Consider the following 20,096-nt stretch of genomic DNA (forward strand, 5'->3'; position numbering starts at 1 on the left):
CCTCAAGGGGAGGAGATCACACAAAGGCATAAACACTGGAGAGGAGGTGGATCATGAGGGCAACCTTAGAGTCTGTTTGCCACACTGACTTTCTTAGTCCCTATAGTGGAAGGCAAGAGGTTGAAATGGAGTTCTGGTCCCTAAGTTGCCAAGGCTGAGTCAGTGGATTCTCTTGCCAGAGACTGTGAATCTGGAATGGTGATGCAATTAGAGAGGAGAGAAGGATAGAATCCCTTTGCACAAGTATGTGGCAGCAGCATAGCACATTGTCTGGTGGTGGTGTGGGAGTGGTGGTGACAGCACTGTCCTGAAATTGTCCCTAATGTGTACTCTGGAGAGACTCCTTGTTTCCTGCCAGTTTCATAAGCCTGATTTTCCAATCTCTGTTCTGTTCTGTGAGCCCCTCTGTATAGCCTTCTAATAATTCCCCCTTAGGCTTAGGATAATCAGTTTGTTTCTGTTGTTTGTAACCAAGAATGTGTCAGACCCTGTACATGCAGGGAACTATAAACAGCTGGCATAACTATAAATAATTGACATAGCAGGGATTAATAGGAGAAGGTGAGGTAGACAGAGACCAGATTTCAGATGGTCTTGCCAATCATAGTAAATTTAGTAGACCTCATCCAGAGGGTCATGGAAATCTATTTAACTGTTTTAAGCAAGGGAGTCACATGTTATATGAAGGTTCTTGTAAAGGCTTTTTGGAGGATGGGTTTGAAGAGAAAGGGACTTGCTGTAGGTGAATGATTTAGAAAGATTTCCCAGTCAAGTAGGTGAGAGAAGATAAGACTTGAGCTGAGGTAGTACCAGTGGGATGGAAAAAGGAGACAGATTGGAGAGATGGTAAGGTTATAGAAGCAGCAGGACTTGTTCATTAATTGGGTGTGGGGGCAGGAGGGGAAGGAAGGAGTCTAGGATGACTTCCAGGTTTCTGGTTGAGGCAACTGGATGGATGGTGGTGAGGAACTGAAACAGGGAATACAGGAACAGACTGATGATTGGCTGTAGAGTACACTGGTTGTGTGTGTAGGCTCTGGTATCTGACAGACCTTGGTTTGAATCCTGGCTCTGCACTTACTAGCTGTGTCATATTGAGCATATTATGTAACTTGAATCTCAACTGTAAACTGGAAATAATACAACTTACCTCTTGTTTGCACATGTGTGAATTGAATGCACAGTGTCTGGTATACAGTAGTTATGCTATAATGTTAGCTATTATTACCTCTCAGAAAGGGTTTAGGGCGGAGGCCAAGCAAAAATGGGTGAACCCTTCAGTAAAGGCTTCTGTGAAAGAACTCCAGTCAAGACAAAAGAGGAAAAACATGGTGCTTTGGCAGACCAGCTAAAGCCAGAAGGAGGAGGTCAGACAGGGCTGAGCTACAGCCACGTTGCTGAGCAGATGAGTCACTGAAAGAGGCAGGCTGCGCTGCCCACCGCTGTGGCCAGGCTGGACTGGGCTATAACATGATGACTTCATTGTCAGTGGGGAATGATGGGGATGCCTTTTTGTCTTCGCCTTCCACTTGAAGGAATCCATCACTTCTTCCTCTTTTATAGGACTTTCCACACCCTGTTTTACTTTCTGGGAGCAACAGGAAACAGTGAAAAGGGGCAGAAAAGCCAGAATTTGAGTTTGCTCAGTGACCTGGTACATATTACTTCCCGTCGGTCTTCTTATCTATAACAGGAGAATGAGCAGACCTGCCTTCAAAGTGTGATGTGAAGATCAGTTGACGGTTGGTTGGAAGGTGCTCAACAAAAAGGCAGGCATTAGTGTTCTGTTTACTGGTTGTCTATTTTGTCTCCTTGCTGCCTCTGGTCCCTCTCCACCTACTTCCTTGAGGACGCTGATCAGTTGTAATTCACTTTTGGATCCCCACCACTTAGCTTGGCCAGACACACAATTTCATGAATGGATGAATGAATGAACGAATCAAGGAGCTTCCACGGCCGCAGCGGGCGCGTCGGGGCCCCGCCCTCTTCCGCTCTCCGCTCCCTCCCACCCCCACCACGCGGTGGGGCCAAGGGCGGGTCTCTCGCGACCGTTCGCTGGCGCGTGCGCGGGAGGCGACGCGCGGCCAGAGGTGGCGGGCGGGCTCCCGGTGCGCGCGCGCGAGGGGAAGGGAGGGGCGGGGCCGGGCTACAGGCAAGCTGTTGGCGTCTGGCTGTGTAGCCGGCTGCTGCGGTGGAGGCGGCGGCGGCGGCTGCTGGCCGCCCGAGCGTGCACCGGGTGGGAGAAGAAGACACTGCGGCGATGCTGCCGCCTCCGTAAGGAGCGCCGAGGAGGCCGCGGCTCTTGAGGCCCCAGAAAGCGCAGAGGAGCTGCTGGCTGGGGTCGGTGGCTTCGGGCGCCCGCCGGGCCATGGTGGCCGCGGGCGGTGGTTGGCGCGGTAGCGCCGCGGCCCGGGGCCGTGCGGGTCCGGGACATTCGCTGCGCTGACGCCCAGGGCCCAGCCGCAGATATGAAGCGGAGCCGCTGCCGCGACCGACCGCAGCTGCCGCCGCCGCCGCCGGCCGCCCGCCGGGAGGATGGGGCTCAGCGGGCAGCGGAGCTGCCCCAGCCCCTGCCCTCGCGCCGGCGAGCGCCGTCCGGGAGGCAGCTACTGGAGGAGCGGGTGGGGCCCGCAGGGTCCGAAGTCAGGGAGCAGGTAGTGCTGGCCGGGGTCTCGGAGGGAAGGGTTGGGGAGGGGGAGCCTGAAAGGGAGCGATGGGGGAGGGCGATCTCAGGCGGGAAGACTTGGGCTGGGGCGTTGAAGGGGTGGGGACTGAATAGTTCGGCAGAAGGAATGGGAGGTCTGGAGAGGCAGAAAAATGGGGAGTGGAGAAGTGGATGGAAGTGATGGTCTGGGGTTGAATAGGAAATGAGGGAGTACGGCTGAAAAATGGTCCTGTGGGGCGTTTGAGGTTAGGGGTTCTGGATGGGAAGAAGGGACGCTAGAATGTGGGCTGGGAGTAAATGAAGTGCAAAGAATAGGTTTACTAAAGAGGTATGGAGGAATTATCCAGAGGGGCAAATAGTCAATAATATAGTAAATGTTATCCTACTTTCTAGAGGTTATGTTGACAGTTGTGAAAACGGGTGTCATTCCTAAGCATTCTCTGATTTGGCCATCGTTATAGTCGTGTAGGAATATGTTCTGAAGCATTGTTAAAGTTTCTCTCCAGTAATGATTCATTTCACGAGAAAGCAGTTTTTAAAACATGTGCTTTGGGGATGCATGTGTGTAATCCCAAACCCAATACTGTGAACAGAGAATTCGTGGATATAGTCTCTGCCTTCTAGGATTGTACCACTGAAAACACCTTAGTGGGAGAACACAGATAGAAGTGTAAAAAGTTCATGGAGTTTCTGAATGGACAGGATATGTTTATATAATTTATTAATCAAGTGTAGGTGTATTTAGAAGTAGGGGATAAAGGTCAGTTTTATCAGGGAGGAGAAGTTGTCACTAGTAGCTGTAGGAAGTTCAGTGAAAGGAGAATATGTGGTTCTTGATCTTGTGGGAGTTACAGAAAAATGTTCTGTAGTAATGAACTCTAGTGACAGCTTCCCTTTCGCACACTCTACTCTAGACCCTAGTGACTTCATCTTTGGATCTTTGAAGAGTTCTGTTAGGTCTTCTGCCTCTTTCCTGTATGTTAAATAAGTATTTTCCTTAGACATCATTCTTTATTATATAGTTTCAGTGATGCACATGTTAGCCCTTGGACTTTTCCCTCCCTTTTTTTAAAAAATTAATTTATTTATTTTTGGCTGCGTTGGGTCTTCGTTGTTGTGCGTGGGCTTTCTTAGTTGCTGTGAGGGGGGCTTCTCTTCGTTGTGGTGCACGGGCTTCTCATTGCAATGGCTCCTCTTGTTGAGGAGCATGGGCTCTCTAGGCGTGGGGGCTTCAGTAGCTGTGGCACGTGGGCTCAGTAGTTGTGGTGCACGGGCATCGCTGCTCCGTGGCATGTGGGATTTTCCCGGACCAAGTCTCGAACCCGTGTCCCCTGCATCAACAGACAGATTCTCAACCACTGCGCCACCAGGGAAGCCCCCCTCCTTTTGTTTTTTTATCTTGTATTCTCCACCTAGTCCTGAGTAGACTGTGCCATTTCTGCCCTTGCTTTCAGGCCACTGAGCATTGTCCTCTTACTGGAATTTCCTTCTTCATCCTTGTGTTTTATATTCTCTGCAGTTCCTATATGAAACATTTAAAAATGTACTTAAAGCCCAGATCCTTTCCTGACTCAATTTACCTGGTCTAATTGACCTTATCACATGCTTCACTAAAGAGTTCAAGGTAACTTGATTTCTCCCTCTTCTCTATCTCAGGATTTCTGTGTTCTCTCATCTTTTAAATCTCAAAGAAGGAAGTATTCATCCTCTTTTCCAAGGCTAATCCCTCTATGTTCTTGATTTCATTCCCTCTCATAGGCTGTAGGCCCTTGTTATGTATGTTATTTTCTCTTTGTCTTATACCTCAAATAAAAACAAAACAACATGATTTCCCTGAGTTTTGTAACCTACCTAAGCTACTTTGTAATCTCATTTTTGCTTTACCAGCAACCTTCTTGAAAAACGAGTTTGTATTCACTGTCTCAGCTTCTTCACCTTGTATACATCCCCCATATTGTGATTTGGCTTCTACAAATAAATTCCCCCAAAGTGTTGTCTTCAAGGTTCCCAGTAACTTTGTGTGTTTGTTTATTTACTTTTTAATTGAGATGTGACTTATCTACAGTGTGCAAATCAAAGGTTCGTTCAGCCCATGAACTTTTACAGAATGAATACACCTATGTGACCACACCTCAGATCAGGATGTAGAACATTTCCAGTACCCTAGAATGTTCCTTTGTACTTTCTCCCAGGTATTACCCTTCTCCAGAGGTAACCACTCTCCCAAACTCTATCACCATGGATTAGTTTTGCCTCTTCTGAACTTCATATAAATGGAATCATACAGTTTGTACTCTTTTGTGACTAGATTCTTTCATTATGTCTGTGAGATTCATCTGTGTTGTTGCTTTTAGAAAAAGCTTGTTCTTTTTCATTGCTGTGTGATTTTCCATTGTGTGATTATACCATGATGGATACTAAAACTTTTCCTTTTTTTTTAATTAAAAAATAATGTGTGTTGGGGCTTCCCTGGTGGCGCAGTGGTTAAGAATCGCCTGCCAATGCAGGGGACACAGGTTTGAGACCTGGTCCGGGTAGATCCCACATACCACGGAGCAACTAAGCCCGTGCGCCACAACTACTGAATCCCGTGCGCCTAGAGCCCGTGTTCCGCAACAAGAGAAGTCACCGCAATGAGAAGCCTGCACACTGCAAGGAAGAGTAGACCCCACTCGCCGCAACTAGAGAAAGCCCACGCAGCCATGAAGACCCAACGCAGCCAAAAATTTAAAAAAAAAAAAAAAAAATGTGTGGCTATTTGTGAAAAGTTTTCATTGTGAATTACACAGAGAGATGCAGCAATCCCAGGGACCTTTAAATGATTAAATATGATAGCCTTTCCCCATTCCTCATCTTCTCTGACCTCTGTGAACTATTTGTCACTCTTGACCATGTGTTCCTTCTTTTTTTTGTTTTTGTTTTTTTGTTTTTCTCTTTATTAGGTGCATTCAAGTGTACAATACAATTGTTAAACGTTTCTGGTGAAATAAACGTCGGTTATTTTATAGTGAGCTTTTATACTACAATTATGCATTTTAAAGTGTCTTTTATCTGATATTAGTATGACTACCTCAGCTTTATTTTGATTAATTTTTGCATGTGTTCCTTCTTGATATTTTCTTCTCTTTTGTCATAATGTCCATTCTACTCCTGTTACTCTGACTGCTTCTTGGGTGTCTTTTACTGTTTTCTGTCTCTGTCCCCAATATGTTCCTTGCGGATATGTCCTCTGTCCTTAGCTTTTTTCTTTTGGCCACACTGTGCAGCTTGGGGGATCTTAGTTCCCCCACTAGGGATTGAACCCGGACCCCCACAGTGAAAGTACCAAGTCCTAACCACCGGACTGCCAGGGAATTCCCAGCGTTTTTCTTAATTGTACTTTGTTTTTTAGCGGGCTTACCCTATTTGTGGCAAGTGCTTAGGATGTATAATAGGGTCTGTAGTTCTCTTTGTTCATAGCATTGTGTCACAGAACCTCCTTGTAGAGTGATCTGAGTCTCTAGGCCTGACCTCTTTCCTTAGCTCTACATTTCCATTTCTGGGCTTAATATTTCCACATTAGACCCTCAGCATTTGTGATCTTAACATTTGTGATTTTCATAAACTGATAGTGTCCTTGAAAGTCCATAACTAGAAATTATTTGATGTTGAAAAGTTAAAAATTTCAGTTTCGTGTGTTATGAGGCTGGATGGATTATTCCATTCATTCAGGGAATAAGAACCTGGCTGATCACCAAGCATCTACCTTTCACAAATGACTTTGTTCTCCATTTCTCATGATACGGAATAATGCTTGTTACATGTTATACCATGCGGGTATTTAGGAATAATTTCTGAACAGGATGCAGAACTTGGATCTCTAGCTCAGTGGCTTACTGTATCATTGAAATAGAATCCATTATTTCTCCTTTGAAATGTGGTCTCCCCGTGTCTTTCCTTTTTCTTGTCATCAAACTTGAAATTATATCCATGGTCTTTGACTTTTCCCTCTCCCTTGACCCCCTTATCCAGGTTCTGCTGATTCTGTCTTCATAACATCTTTCAAATCTTTGTTCTCACTGTCATCACCTTAATTCAGCATTTATAAATTTTTGTCTTGGTTGTTGTAATATTTTAACTGCATTTACTTGTTTTTAGTCTTTTAACCTCTGATTTATTCTGCATTCTAATTAAAAAAAAGATTGGAACTCCTTGCCTACCTGAGTTCCAGTGATAGATAAGTATTTGTTAAATGATCATTTTATTGCTTTATCTTCAGAAACTTTCATTAGCTTCTTGATACCATAGAATAAAGTTTGAAGACCTTGGCATTCAAGGTCTACTTGATACTTATCACTTTTTATTAGAATCAGAGTTAGAGGCCCCTTCTCTTGGTTCCCAAGACTTTGCTTTGTCTCCATTGTAGCATACATTATTGAAATAGTTTGTCTCTCTCATAAGTAAGTTCTTTGAGGCCCAGACTCTTTCATTTACCTAGGGCCTAGTATGGTATTTGAAACATAGTTATTAGTCTGAATATTTATTAGAAACATAGATATGTGTGCTGGCACTTGAAACATGTATTTCCTCATTCTGATTGGCTGTCAGTCTCTCATCAGAGAAAAAACTCCTCAGAGGCTGTTTTATTCATCATTATACCAGCCTTTAGTGTTTTAACTGGTACGTAATGGACATTCAGTAAATATTTGTTTACTGCTTAGGCATTTTCATATGTATATATATATTTTAAATTTATTTATTTATTTATTTAATTTATTTATATTTGGCTGTGTTGGGTCTTCGTTGCTGCGTGTGGGCTTTCTCTAGTTGCAGCAAGTGGGGGCTACTCTTCGTTGCAGTGTGCGTGCTTCTCGTTGTGGTGGCTTCTCTTATAGAACACGAGCTCTAGGCGCATGGGCTTCAGTGGTTGTGGCACACAGGCTCAGTGGTTGTGGCACACAGGCTCAGTATTTGTGGCTTGCGGGCTCTAGAACTCAGGCTGAGTAGTTGTGGTGCATGGGCTTAGTTGCTCCAATGGCATGTGGGATCTTCCCGGACCAGGGATCAAACCTGTGTCCCCTGCATTGGCAGGCGGATTCTTAACCACTGTGCCACCAGGGAAGTCCCCATATATTTATTTTAATTAATCACTCATCTAAAAAGCTCTTTCTTCTCTGTCTTTGCTCATTAAAATTCTACTCAAGTTTCCAGGCCTAACTCATGCCACAGAAACTGTTCTGTGAAGTTGTTTTTCCATGATTGGGCTGTAGTAAATAGCACTTCTATCCTTCTGTATTCATTTTGTATTATTTCATATCTGCTTTTAAGTTGTAAATTACTGAGGGTAGGAACTATATCATCATTTTATCTATCATAATGCATAGTCAAGGGCTTTGTCACAATAGATGTTAAGTAGTTACTTGTTGACTGAATGAATTATTTGTGGACTGAATGAATAGAAAAAGATTAAAATATTTTGAATTTTGAATTCTCTTGGCATCATTAAGGAATTTTCAAAATTATTTTCATGGAAATCAGTATCTTCTCTTTATTCTGCACTATAATATTAGTATACGGGCAAAAGCATGGGGCACAAAACATACAGAGGGGAAGCTGCATATATTGTGTAGGGAACTGTAATCAATTTAGTATTGTTGGAAGTTGAACTTGAAGCTATAGATGTTGAGTTAAGAGACTAAAGGAGCCTAGATTGTAGATGGTCTTTAGTATTATGTAAAAAGATAGTAAGTAGGGAAGCAGGGTGGTCTTTCTTGTTTTTTAGCTGGATTACTCTGGCAGCTGTGTGGAGGATACAATGTAGGACATGGTGATTGAGACATGGGCATTTGAGAATTTTTCTGAGTTTTCAATACAGAATGTCTATTTATTTATTTATTTAGTTAGGCTGCGCTGGGTCTTAGTTGGGGCACGCGGGATATTTAGTTGCAGCATGTGGGCTCTTAGTTGCGGCATGTGGACTCTTAGTTGTGGCATGCGGACACTTATTGTGGTGTGCATGTGGAATCTGATTCCCTGACCAGGGATCGAACCCGGGCTCCCTGCATTGGGAGTGTGGAGTCTTACTCACTGGACCACCAGGGAAGTCCCTCAATACAGAATGTTTATTGGCCCTCCCTCCCCTCTTGTCCAGAAGTAATATGAATAAGGGCCAGCTCCTGAAAACCTGTTACCTTTGGAAGATTTGATTTCATCAGAGGTACTGGGAGCAGAGAGCCTGGGATGGTTGAAGCAGGTTGGACAGTGTTTCCTGATGAGGGTAGGACACATCTGCCTCCAGATTTTTCCCATCTTTGTTTTACTGGATGCCCATAGCCTAAGATCAACCTAAAAGCTTTTTCCACCCCAGTTATTCATGGTGACCTATGATCAGGACTGTGAGAGGCAGCTTAATATTGCAATCATTATGCCTCCTTTATTGCTGGTCTTAGCTGCTTATGATTCTCTGCTAAATTTGCCACCTAGCTTTGTACTTTCTTGATAAAATCCTTATGGCACCTTGGTAATTATTACTTTTTATCAGCAGTTATTGGTTGTTTTTCTTCATTATATACATACTTGGGGTTCCAAAGAGTTTTGAAAACCAGGTTGTTGGGTCAAGGGCTAGCCCTGGGGGAAGAGGAAAAAGTCCTCAAGGGAGAGCAGAGACTAGACATTATTGGCAGTAAGGACTTACACAAAATGCATTGTTAGTCAGACATAGTTGACCACCTTTTTGTTGTTCCTCATTGTTAACTCCCAAACTCTTTTCTCTGCACTGTAGCCATGTGTACAGTGGAAGTACAGTAAATAATTGATGGGGAAAATTGACATAAACCTGAGCCTCTTACTTCCATATTCATTAGGTACTTTTCATCTTTACCAATAATTGTTCTGCCTCTAAAATCTTAGTTTTGAGCTTGCCAGACTCTGACCTTCACATCATCTTCTGTTTCTCTAGCTCACATTTATTTTAGGATTTCCTCTCCAAAAATTGTTCAAACGCTTTGGAACCTCTGGTCTGTTGATTTTTTTAAAAAAAATAAATTTATTTATTTATTTATTTATGGCTGCATTGGGTCTTCGTTGCTGCATGCAGGCTTTCTCTAGTTGCAGCGAGCAGGGGCTACTCTTCATTGCGGTGCACGGGTTTCTCTTTGCGGTGGCTTCTGTTGTTGTGGAGTATGGGTTCTAGGTGGGCTTCAGTAGTTGTGGCATGGGGGCTCAGTCGTTGTGGCTTGTGGGCTCTAGCGCGCAGGCTCAGTAGTTGTGGCGCATGGGCTTAGTTGCTCCGTGGCACGTGGGATCTTCCCAGACCAGGGCTCGAACCCATGTCCCCTGCATTGGCAGGCGGATTCTTAACCACTGAGCCAGCAGGGAAGTCCAGACTACCTTTTCATTGTCAGTCACCTCATGCCTCTACTTTCCTCCTTGTCCAACTTAACATTTCATGGGCTATCATAATTACTGCTATGCATGTACCTTCAGTACCTTCTATCATACCTGCTTGAGAAAATTCCAACCATGATTAAACCAACTCTGCCTATTCTGCCCTTGTGTCTAGGCAGCTGAATGTGGCTGGAGGAAAACACAACGATGCTGACATCTAAATTTGTGATCATGAACCTAAGGAGTCTTTCAGCAATGACAGTCAATCCTATGACATTCCCTAGTCCATTCACTTTTTTTTTTTTTTTTTTTTGGCAGTGCCACACGGCTTGTGGGATCTTTGTTCCCAGACCAGGGATTGAACCCAGGCCCTCAGCAGTGAGAGTACGGAGTCCTAACCACTGGACCACCAGGGAATTCCCTCCATTCACTCTTAAATGATAGTTTAATCGTTCTCCTCAAACTTTTAGCACTCTATTTGTCCTCTTTACTCTCAGTTGATGTCCTTGCTTCCTGTTTCACTGAAGAAAAAACAAAGATAATCCTACAAGCTCCCATTACAAGTCACCCAACCTACCTATATCTGTACCCGCATTCTTTTTTTTTTTTTTTTTTTTGCTGTACGCGGGCCTCTTACTGTTGTGGCCTCTCCCGCTGCGGAGCACAGGCTCCGGACGTGCAGGCTCAGCGGCCATGGCTCACGGGCCCAGCCGTTCCGCGGCATGTGGGATCTTCCCGGACCGGGGCACGAACCTGTGTCCCCCGCATCCGGCAGGCGGACTCTCAACCACTGCACCACCAGGGAAGCCCTGTACCCGCATTCTTTTCCCTCTCTCTTATTGCTATGGATAATCTGTTCCTATTCCCATCTAAGGCCAACCCCTATATCTAAATAAGAGTTTTATTCTTGGAATTATTCTTTCCTACTCCTGAGTCATTAATGTTTTTTTTCTGTTGATGATTCTCATCAGCATACAAGCATGCTACAATATTTTCAATCTTGAAAAAACTTCATTAACCCTGCATTCCCTCTCATTCATTCATCCTTGGATTCAAGAAGTTTTTTTTGTTTTGTTTTTGTTTTTTTAAAATTTTTTGGTTACTGTTGGGATTATAGAAGTGAAAAAGGCAGATGACAAACCCTGCTTTCAAAGTTTCTATTCTAGTAGAGGGAATCAGATAATAAAAGAAATAAGTAAAATATGTAGTATGCTATACGGTGATAAATACTACAAAGACAATAAAGCAGGGAAGGGGAATATAGAGTGATGGGGGATTTTATGGCTTAAATAGCATTATCAGGAAAGGCATCTCTTTGGAATGAGATGTTTGAGTAAAGACCTGAAGAATGTAAGAGATTGAGGCATTTAGATATGTGGGGGGAAGAGTATACTTGGTAGAGGGAATAGGAAGCACCTTGGGGTAGAAGCATACTTCCAGCTCTAAAATTTGTGTTTGAGGAACACCAAGGAAGCCAAGTGTGGCTGGAGTAGAGTAAGAGGAAGAGTAGTAGGTGAGCTCAGAGGGGAAAGATGGGGAGAGGAGGGCTGAACTGTGGAGAGTTTCAGATTGGTAAGGGTCTTACAGGCAGCTGTGAGGATTTTGACTTTCATGTTGAACGAGATGAGAAGCCATTGGAGAGTTTTGAGCATAAGAATCACGTGATCTAACATTTATTTTAATCCCACTTATTTGGCTACTTTAGCGAGCATTGACTGAATGGGTATGTGGAACCAGTTAAGAGGCTCTTGCAGTTATTCAGGCGAAAGAGCAAGGGATACGAAATAATTGTGAGTAGGAGAGTGCTCCTCTTTATAACAAAACTACTTGAAAGAGTTGTCTATATCTTCTTTCATTTCCTCTCCTCTTGAACCCATTCCAGTCAAGTCAGGCTTTAGTCCCCCGTCATTCCACTGAAACACTTATGTGAAGGTCATCATTGGTCTAACCCAGTGGCCAGTTTTCAGTCTTCATCTCACTCGACCTGTTGCTTTTGACATGGTTGATCATTCCATCATTTGGCTCCTGGGACCATGCTGTCTTGGTTTTCTTCCAATCTCACTGGTGCTTGAGAGCGTTCAGTATTTTTTTTTTTTTTAACATCTTTATTGGGGTATAATTGCTTTACAATGGTGTGTTAGTTTCTGCTTTATAACAAAGTGAATCAGTTATACATATACATATGTTCCCATTTGTCTTCCCTCTTGCGTTTCCCTCCCTCCCACCCTCCCTATCCCACCCCTCCAGGCTGTCACAAAGCACCGAGCCAATATCCCTGTGCCATGCGGCTGCTTCCCACTAGCTATCTACCTTACTACGTTTGTTAGTGTGTATATGTCCATGACTCTCTCTCGCCCTGTCACAGCTCACCCTTCCCCCTCCCCATAACCTCAAGTCCGTTCTCTAGTAGGTCTGCGTCTTTATTCCTACTGAACGCTCTAGCAGGAATAAAGACGCAGACCTGCTAGAGCGTTCAGTATTTAATCTGCTTTTGCAGTCTATTCTCTCTCCTGATGTAATCTCATCAGATTGTATTACTTAACATTCCATCTCTGTGCTGCTGATTCCCACATTTATTTCTCTAGTCTTGACCTTTCTTTTGAGCTCTCCTATTTTCAGTTGTGTATGTAACATTTCTATTTGGGTAGCTAATAGACCTTTCAAACTTAATGGGTCCAAAGCTGAACCCTGTTTTTCACTTCCCATTCCACTGCTTCCCCAGTCTTTCCCACATCAATAAATGGCACTATCATTCACTCATTTATTTAGAGCAAAACATGGAAGTTGTTTTTGATTCTTTTCTTAACCTCATATTCCACATTCAGCCCATCAGTTCTGGTTGGTGCTACATTCAAATTGCATGAGACTTTTCCCCACTAGCTCCATCACTACCTTAATCTTAGCCTCTATCATCTTTCATCTGGATTACTATAAAAGTCTCCAAACCTGTCTTCCTGATTCTGTTCTTTTACCTCCTCTCCCCTCCGCCCCCATGATAATTTGCACACAGCAAGATCGGTATCATCCTGTAAAAGCTAAAATCAAAGTTTGTTACCATCCCCTACTCAAAAGTGGCTTTCCATCACAGTTGATCAAAATGGAAGGTGCTTGCTTTGTACTTAAAGTCTGCATGATCTGCCTCTTGGCCTTCTCTAACCTCATTTCCTTCTACTCCTCCTCTTGTTACTGAGCTCTGTTCACACTGGTTGCCTTGATGGTCTCCAAATATATTAAGCATGCTCCTGCCTGAGGACATTTTAAAAATTATTAATTGAGGACTTCTATACTTGGTAGTTTTCTCTACGTGAGGGGTTCTTTTTCTGGATATATTTATATGACTGGCTTCCTCATTTCATTTAGGTCTCTGTTCAGATAAAGGCCTTCCTTGACCAGCCTTTTTATTATTATTTTTTAAAATAAATTTGTTTATTTTATTTATTTTTGGCTGTGTTGGGTTTTCATTGCTGCATGCAGGCTTTCTCTAGTTGCGGCGAGCGGGGGCTACTCTTCGTGGCGGTGTGTGGGCTTCTCATTGCGGTGGCTTCTCTTGTTGCAGAGCACGGGCTCTAGGCGAGCGGGCTCAGTAGTTGTGGCGCACAGACTTAGTTGCTCCGCGGCATGTGGGATCTTCCCGGACCAGGACTCCGACCCATGTCTCCTGCATTGGCAGACGGATTCTTAACCACTGCGCCCCCAGGGAAGCCTGACCAGCCTTTTTAAAGTAGCACTCTTAGTCATTCCCTTCCCCTCTTTTTATTCATGTCCTTTATTCACCTGTTACTGTCACATATTTGTTATTTATTGTCATTCTCACACATTAGGATATATGGTTCATGAGGGTAGGAATTTGGGTTGGTTTTTCCTTACTGCTGTATCTCCAGCTTCTAGAATTGTATATAGGAGGTACTAAATAAATACTTCTTGAGTGAATGTATAGTGATTAAGTCATTCTCTGACCTCAGATTCCAACTCTATTACCTGATGCAAGTTACTTAAGTTCTTTAAGCCTTACTTATCCCATATAAATGTAATGGACATACTATCATTACCGATTTCATAGGGTTATTGTTAGGATTTAATAAATTAATCCATGTAAAACACTTATTACAAAGCCTGATACCAGTGAGCACTCAATAATGGTTAATTATTATATTTTTAGGGTAAGTGCGTAGAATGTGTGAATATAGAGTTCATATTTTTCTGTGTTCTCATCTGGTTTTATAAAGAAATATAATAGAAAAAGGTATGTCTTGACCTTTGATTTGTTGTTGTTATTGAACTCTTCTTTTACTTTGTTCAGCTTGAAAAGATGGCTTTAATTTGTGCGTTTTTCCCTTTAGGGAAACTTTTATGGATTTCTTTCTTAACTAACTGGCTTAGAAGATATTATATATATATATATATATATATATATATATATATATATATATATATATAGTCTCCCTAAATTTTAGAACATAATTAAGAGCAAATTCAGGCCAAGGAAACCGCATTTTAAAATTCTGTAATATCGTTTTAGTTGTACCAACTTTAATGTAACAAAATATTTTCTAAGGGTGAACCTGGGTAGCAGATGCACAAATCCTTTAACCTTTAATGTGTTGGGAGGTTAACAAGCCACATAGTTTCTCTGCCTGTATTTCAGCAAAGCAGAGGTAATATAGTACTGTCTGGCCTTCTAATTTTCATGACTATTTGAGATCTTCAAGAATGTTTTAAAGACAAAAGAGTTTAAAAATAGTTGGGATTGGGAATTTCGTGACATTCCAGTGGTTAGGACTCTGTGCTTTCACTGCCACGGGCCCAGTTTCAATCCCTGGTTGGGGAACTAAGATCCTGCAAGGTGCGTGGTGCAGCCAAAAAAAAAAAAAAAAAGTTGGTATTAATTCTTAAAAAGTCCTTAAGTTGTTTCAAAAGGGTGTTACCAAGATGATTTCTTTTTTAGGTGACCCCAGGAAATCTGAGTCCTGCCTTTGACCAGTAAGAGAATGGGACATTTTACTACTAGCTCTCATGCTAGTAGTCTTCTATATATTTATTATTATTATTTTTAAATATTTATTTATTCGTTTAGGCTATGCCGGGTCTTGGTTGCGGTGCGCGGGATCTTCGTTGCAGCATGCAGGATCATTTTTTTTTTAGTTGCAGCATGCGCACTTCTCAGTTGTGGCATGCGGACTTCTTATTTGCGGCATGCGAACTCTTAGTTGCAGCATGCATTTGGGATCTAGTTCCCCAACCAGGGGTTGAACCCGGGCCCCCTGCATTGGGAGTGCGGAGTCTTACCCACTGGATCACCAGGGAAATCCCAGTACTCTTTTATATTTAAGAACACTAGTTGCTGTAAAAAAATACATTCAAAAGAACCTAGAGTAATGGAGGCTCTACCATTTTCTACACATGGCTTCCAAGGTCACCTGAGGCAGGTGGGGCAATCTTGTGGGAGTTGTTGATGCGCAGACCTGGAAATGGCTTAATCACTTCCACCCATATTCTGTTGCCAGAATTCAATCATAGGGCCATAGCTTGTGCCCAGGAGGAAGGTGAATCATGTTTGGTCAATATCTAGCTAGTCCTTGCAATAGCCCTCAAACCCTAATACGGTCCTCAGCTAGAACTATTTAGAAATCCTATTATTCTGGATATAGACCACCTAGAACCTTCATTCCTTATAGGCCCACAGAGTTTTGGATAATAACCGTTTTGAATGCATGTAAAGGCCTTTTTGCAGGAATACCTAGGAGGTCTGGAAAAGCTTGTTTTCCTCCGTCTGTGGCAGAGCTAGTCTCTGGCAATCCCCACACTCTTTCAGGTCTTGGTGACTAGTGATCGCTTTCTGTAGGCATTTCTCAGTTTGTCCACCCAGCCATGTGGAAGAGAAAAAAGCCATAAGGAAGCCAAGAGAAGCCAGAGAGGAAGGCGACTGGGTCTCAGCTATTTTCACTTTAATAGGCTCCTGGAAGGAAGTGTGGCCCTAGACACCCTACCTCTACATGTGCTTTGACTTCTTAAATTGTGGTAAAATACACTTACCATAAAATTCACGATTAGTGACATTCAGTACATTCAAATGTATAACCATCACCACTATCTAGTTCCAAAATATTTCCTCCTTCCCCCAGTCCCTGGCAACCACTAATCTGTTTTCTGTCTCTGTGAACTGTGAACATTTCATGTAAAGGGAATCATACAATACATGGCCTTTTATGTTTGGCTTCTTTTACTTAATGTAATGTTTTTGAGATTCATCCATATTGTAGCATATATCATCAGTATGTCATTCCTTTTTATGGCCGAGTAATATTCCATTATATGGATATACCACATTTGGTTTATTCAGTCATCAACTGATGGGCATTTGGGTTGTTTCCACCTTTTGGTGATTGTGGTAGTACCCCTATGAACATTTGTGTACAAGTTTCTGTTTGTACACCTGTTTTTCAATTTTTTGTTTCTATATATAGGAGTGGAATTGTTGGATCATATGATAATTCTATGTTTAAGTTTTTGATGAATTGTCAAACTGTTTTCCACAGTGGGTGTATCATTTTAACATTCCCACCAGCAATTTACAAGGGTTCCAGTTTGTCTGTGACCTTGCTAGCACTTGTTATTTTCCATTTTAAAAAAATCTAGCCATCCTAGTGGATAGAAATATCTCATACTTTTTTTTAAAAAAAAATTTATTTATTTATTTGGCTGAGCTGGGTCTTAGTTGCGGCACACGGGATCTTTAGTTGTGGCATGCAGGATCTAGTTCCCTGACCAGGGATTGAACCCGGGCCCCTTGCCTTGGGAGCGTGGAGTCTTAACTGCTGGACAACCAGGGAAGTCTCTGTCTCTTTTTAATCTTTTCCTTTCATCTCTTCCTTTTCCTTAAAATCTGTAAGTTGAAAAACCTTGGGGCATTTGGCCTGTAGAGTTTCCCAAAGTCTAGATTGCATAGTTATGGTGCATTTCAAAATGTTTTATGTCCTGTTGTATTTCCTGCAAATTACAGCTGGATACAGAGGCTTAATCAGCCTCAGGTTCAATTCCTTTGGCAAGATTTTGGGTGGTAGTGTGTTCTTTCAACAGGAGGCATGTGATGTCTGCTTTTTGCTCTTTGATTGTAGCAGTTGCTGATGCTCAGTGCTGAGATTCGCTAATTGGGAGTTGCAAAGTAGTGATATAATTCTATCATTTTGTTTTCATTTATTAGGTGGCATAGCATTTTAAGGAGATGCTTCTCATCTACTGTTTGATTCCCAGTGGTATAGTTCATGTAAGAATGGTCTGATTCTTTCCTTTTATTTACCTAGTTTTTAAGGTAATAAATTGGTTCCCGGTCATCTTCAGATGGTGATCAGTTAGTTATTTTTTATTATCACTGTGGAATCATACATTTAAATGTATTTGATGGGTTTCAACCCATATTTTATGTGTTTTTCTTTCTTTTTTTTTTTTTTTTACTGCTAATTGAAGCTCACATTGTCCTGTTGTTGTCTAGGAAGAGCCTCTTCATATTGGTTCCTTAGTCTTTTTTTTTTTTTTTTTTTTGCGGTACGTGGGTTTCTCACTGTTGTTGCCTCTCCTGTTGCGGAGCACAGGCTCCGGACGCGCAGGCTCAGCGACCATGGCTCACGGACCCAGCCGCTCCGCGGCATGTGGGATCTTCCCGGACTGGGGCACGAACCCGTGTCCCCTGCATCGGCAGGTGGACTCTCAACCACTGCGCCACCAGGGAAGCCGGTTCCTTAGTCTTTTTGACCCAATCCTAATAGTTTTGATAATTTTCTTGCTATCTCTTACGTTCAACTGTTCCAGGCTCATTTTCCACCTTAGACCTGGAATTAGCTGTTTCTCTAAGAACTCCTGGCTTCTTTTAATGGGAAATGGAATTTCAGAACACCTGCAGTCTAGATCCTAGGGATACTTATTGCTACTAGGTTGATCATTGTTCCTATGACCTTTCAGTGGATAGAGTTAGAAATAAATATAATAAAAACTATCTTGGCAATCAACAGTGATATTGACAAAGGACTACAGAGGTTTTTTTAAAACTTAATCTCCCATTTATTACATTAGTATCTCCTTTCTTTCATACCAAGAATCATGTTCCCAAAGACTCAGGGGATGATAAAATTAGAATATCCAGGAATTACTAATTTGCTTTATCATATGTTAACTGTATAACAGTCTCTAGTGGCACTACTAATGTACTACCACCAATGATTAATGAAAACTGTTAAAAAATTTTTTTGTGTATGTTGTCTCCACCTTCTCCCCTCATTTTTTGGTTGACCTATATCTACATTGTCAGATCATGTAGCCATTATATACTATACTCTCTCCCTTTTAATGAACACTTATTTATAATTTTATAAATGACCATATATTTAATGCTAATCACCATATTGATACATCTCTGGTTTTTTTTTTAATTGAAGTATTGTTGATTTATAGTGTTGTGTTAGTTTCTGGTATACAGCAAAGTGATTCAGATATACATATATATTTACATATAAATATATATATTCTTTTTCAAATTCTTTTCCATTATAGGTTATTACAAGTTCCCTGTGAATATAGTTCCCTGTGCTATGCAGTAGGACCTCGTCATTCTAGTTATTTTGATTGTATGAATCTTTTGTTTTTTCTTTTCTTTTTTGTGGTACGCGGGCCTCTCACTGTTGTGGCCTCTCCCGTTGCGGAGCACAGGCTCTGGACGCGCAGGCTCAGCGACGGCCATGGCTCACGGGCCCAGCCGCTTCGCGGCATGTGGGATCCTCCCGGACCAGGGCATGAACCCGCGTCCTCTGCATCGGCAGGCGGACTCTCAACCACTGCGCCACCAGGGAAGCCCCGAATCTTTTGTTTTTAAACATGTGTTTATTTTATTTTATTTTTTATTTTTTTTGGCCGCACAGTGTGGCATGTGGGATCTTAGTTCCCCGACCAGGGATCGAACCCATGCCCCCTGCAGTGGAAGCGCAGAGTCTTAACCACTGGACTGCCAGGGAAGTCCTGATTGTATGAATCTTGTTCTTTAGTACATTCCTTAGGAACGACCTGTTGGAACAATATTCTCTGAGTTATTTTATATTGATAACATTTTTGCCTGTGCCCTTTACCTTGAAGATTAGTTTTCCTGGATATAAAATCCTGGGCTCATACTGCCTTTCTTTGAGTATCTTATATAGTATCTTGTAACCCTGTTTTTCTTCTGGCATAAAGAATTGTTGTCGGGACTTCCCTGGTGGCACAGTGGTTAAGACTCCATGCTCCCAATGCAGGGGGCCCGGGTTTGATCCCTGGTCAGGGAACTAGATCCCACATGCCTGCCACAACTAAGGAGCCTGCGTTGCTGCAACTAAGACCCAGTGCAGATAAATAAATATTAAAAAAAAAACGTTGCCATAGTCTGATAGTGATGCAGGTTTTTCTAATAGGTCATTTTTTTTTAATGCTGAAATGATTTTTCTGTTAAAGTCCAGTTATTATACTAAAATATATCTTGGTGTTGGTCATTTTGGATTTATATGTCATGCATGTGGTGTGCTCTTCCAGGATGTAGTTTTCATATATATAGTTTTAATTTCAGCAAAGTTTTTGAATTATAATTTTAGTATTGATATTCGTTCTGTTGCCTTTCTTTGATTTTCTTCTGCAGGGACTTCTATTTGCTGTATGTTGGATCTTCTTTGCCTCTCTTCAACATATCATTTTCTCTCACACATTTTTTTTCCTCTTCATAAAAAAATAAAACAAACAGAAACACCCAAAGCATTTCATCTTCTGTGCCTCTTAAGGCATTATCTCTTGTTTGTATTCTGTCTTGTGTTCCTTCAAATTTAGTCTTTTTTTTTTTTTTTACAATGGAATACTATAATAAAGTAAATGAATGAACTCCAGCTACATGTATCAACATGGATAAAACTCAGGAAACCTAATACTGATTCAAAAAAGTCATGAAAGAATATGTTTATATAAAGTTGAACAACATGCAAAATTTTACAATATATGGATGCAGTAATATGTTGTAAAACCATACAAAAAAGCAAGGCATGAAAAATGACACTGGTTA

The 20,096-nt window shown here is 42.0% G+C and overlaps 1 protein-coding gene across 13 annotated transcripts in view; it reads left to right on the forward strand.

Moving 5' to 3' along the window:
• The first annotated feature begins 2,137 nt into the window (after nt 1-2,137).
• MAST2 (microtubule associated serine/threonine kinase 2) overlaps nt 2,138-20,096 on the forward strand; it is a 202,317-nt gene continuing 184,358 nt past the window's right edge. For 4 of the 13 annotated variants that reach the window (XM_067725982.1, XM_067725987.1, XM_067725988.1 and 1 more), the window contains exon 1: nt 2,145-2,657. In XM_067725982.1, the coding sequence (XP_067582083.1) occupies nt 2,469-2,657 (189 nt within the window). In that variant the 5' untranslated portion in view covers nt 2,145-2,468. Of the gene's footprint in view, nt 2,658-20,096 lie in introns of all 13 variants that reach the window. The other 9 variants (XM_067725984.1, XM_067725985.1, XM_067725993.1 and 6 more) reach the window with 5 other exon arrangements.

This window comes from Pseudorca crassidens, chromosome 2 (assembly GCF_039906515.1).
Source record: "Pseudorca crassidens isolate mPseCra1 chromosome 2, mPseCra1.hap1, whole genome shotgun sequence".
Classification (NCBI taxonomy): domain Eukaryota; kingdom Metazoa; phylum Chordata; class Mammalia; order Artiodactyla; family Delphinidae; genus Pseudorca; species Pseudorca crassidens.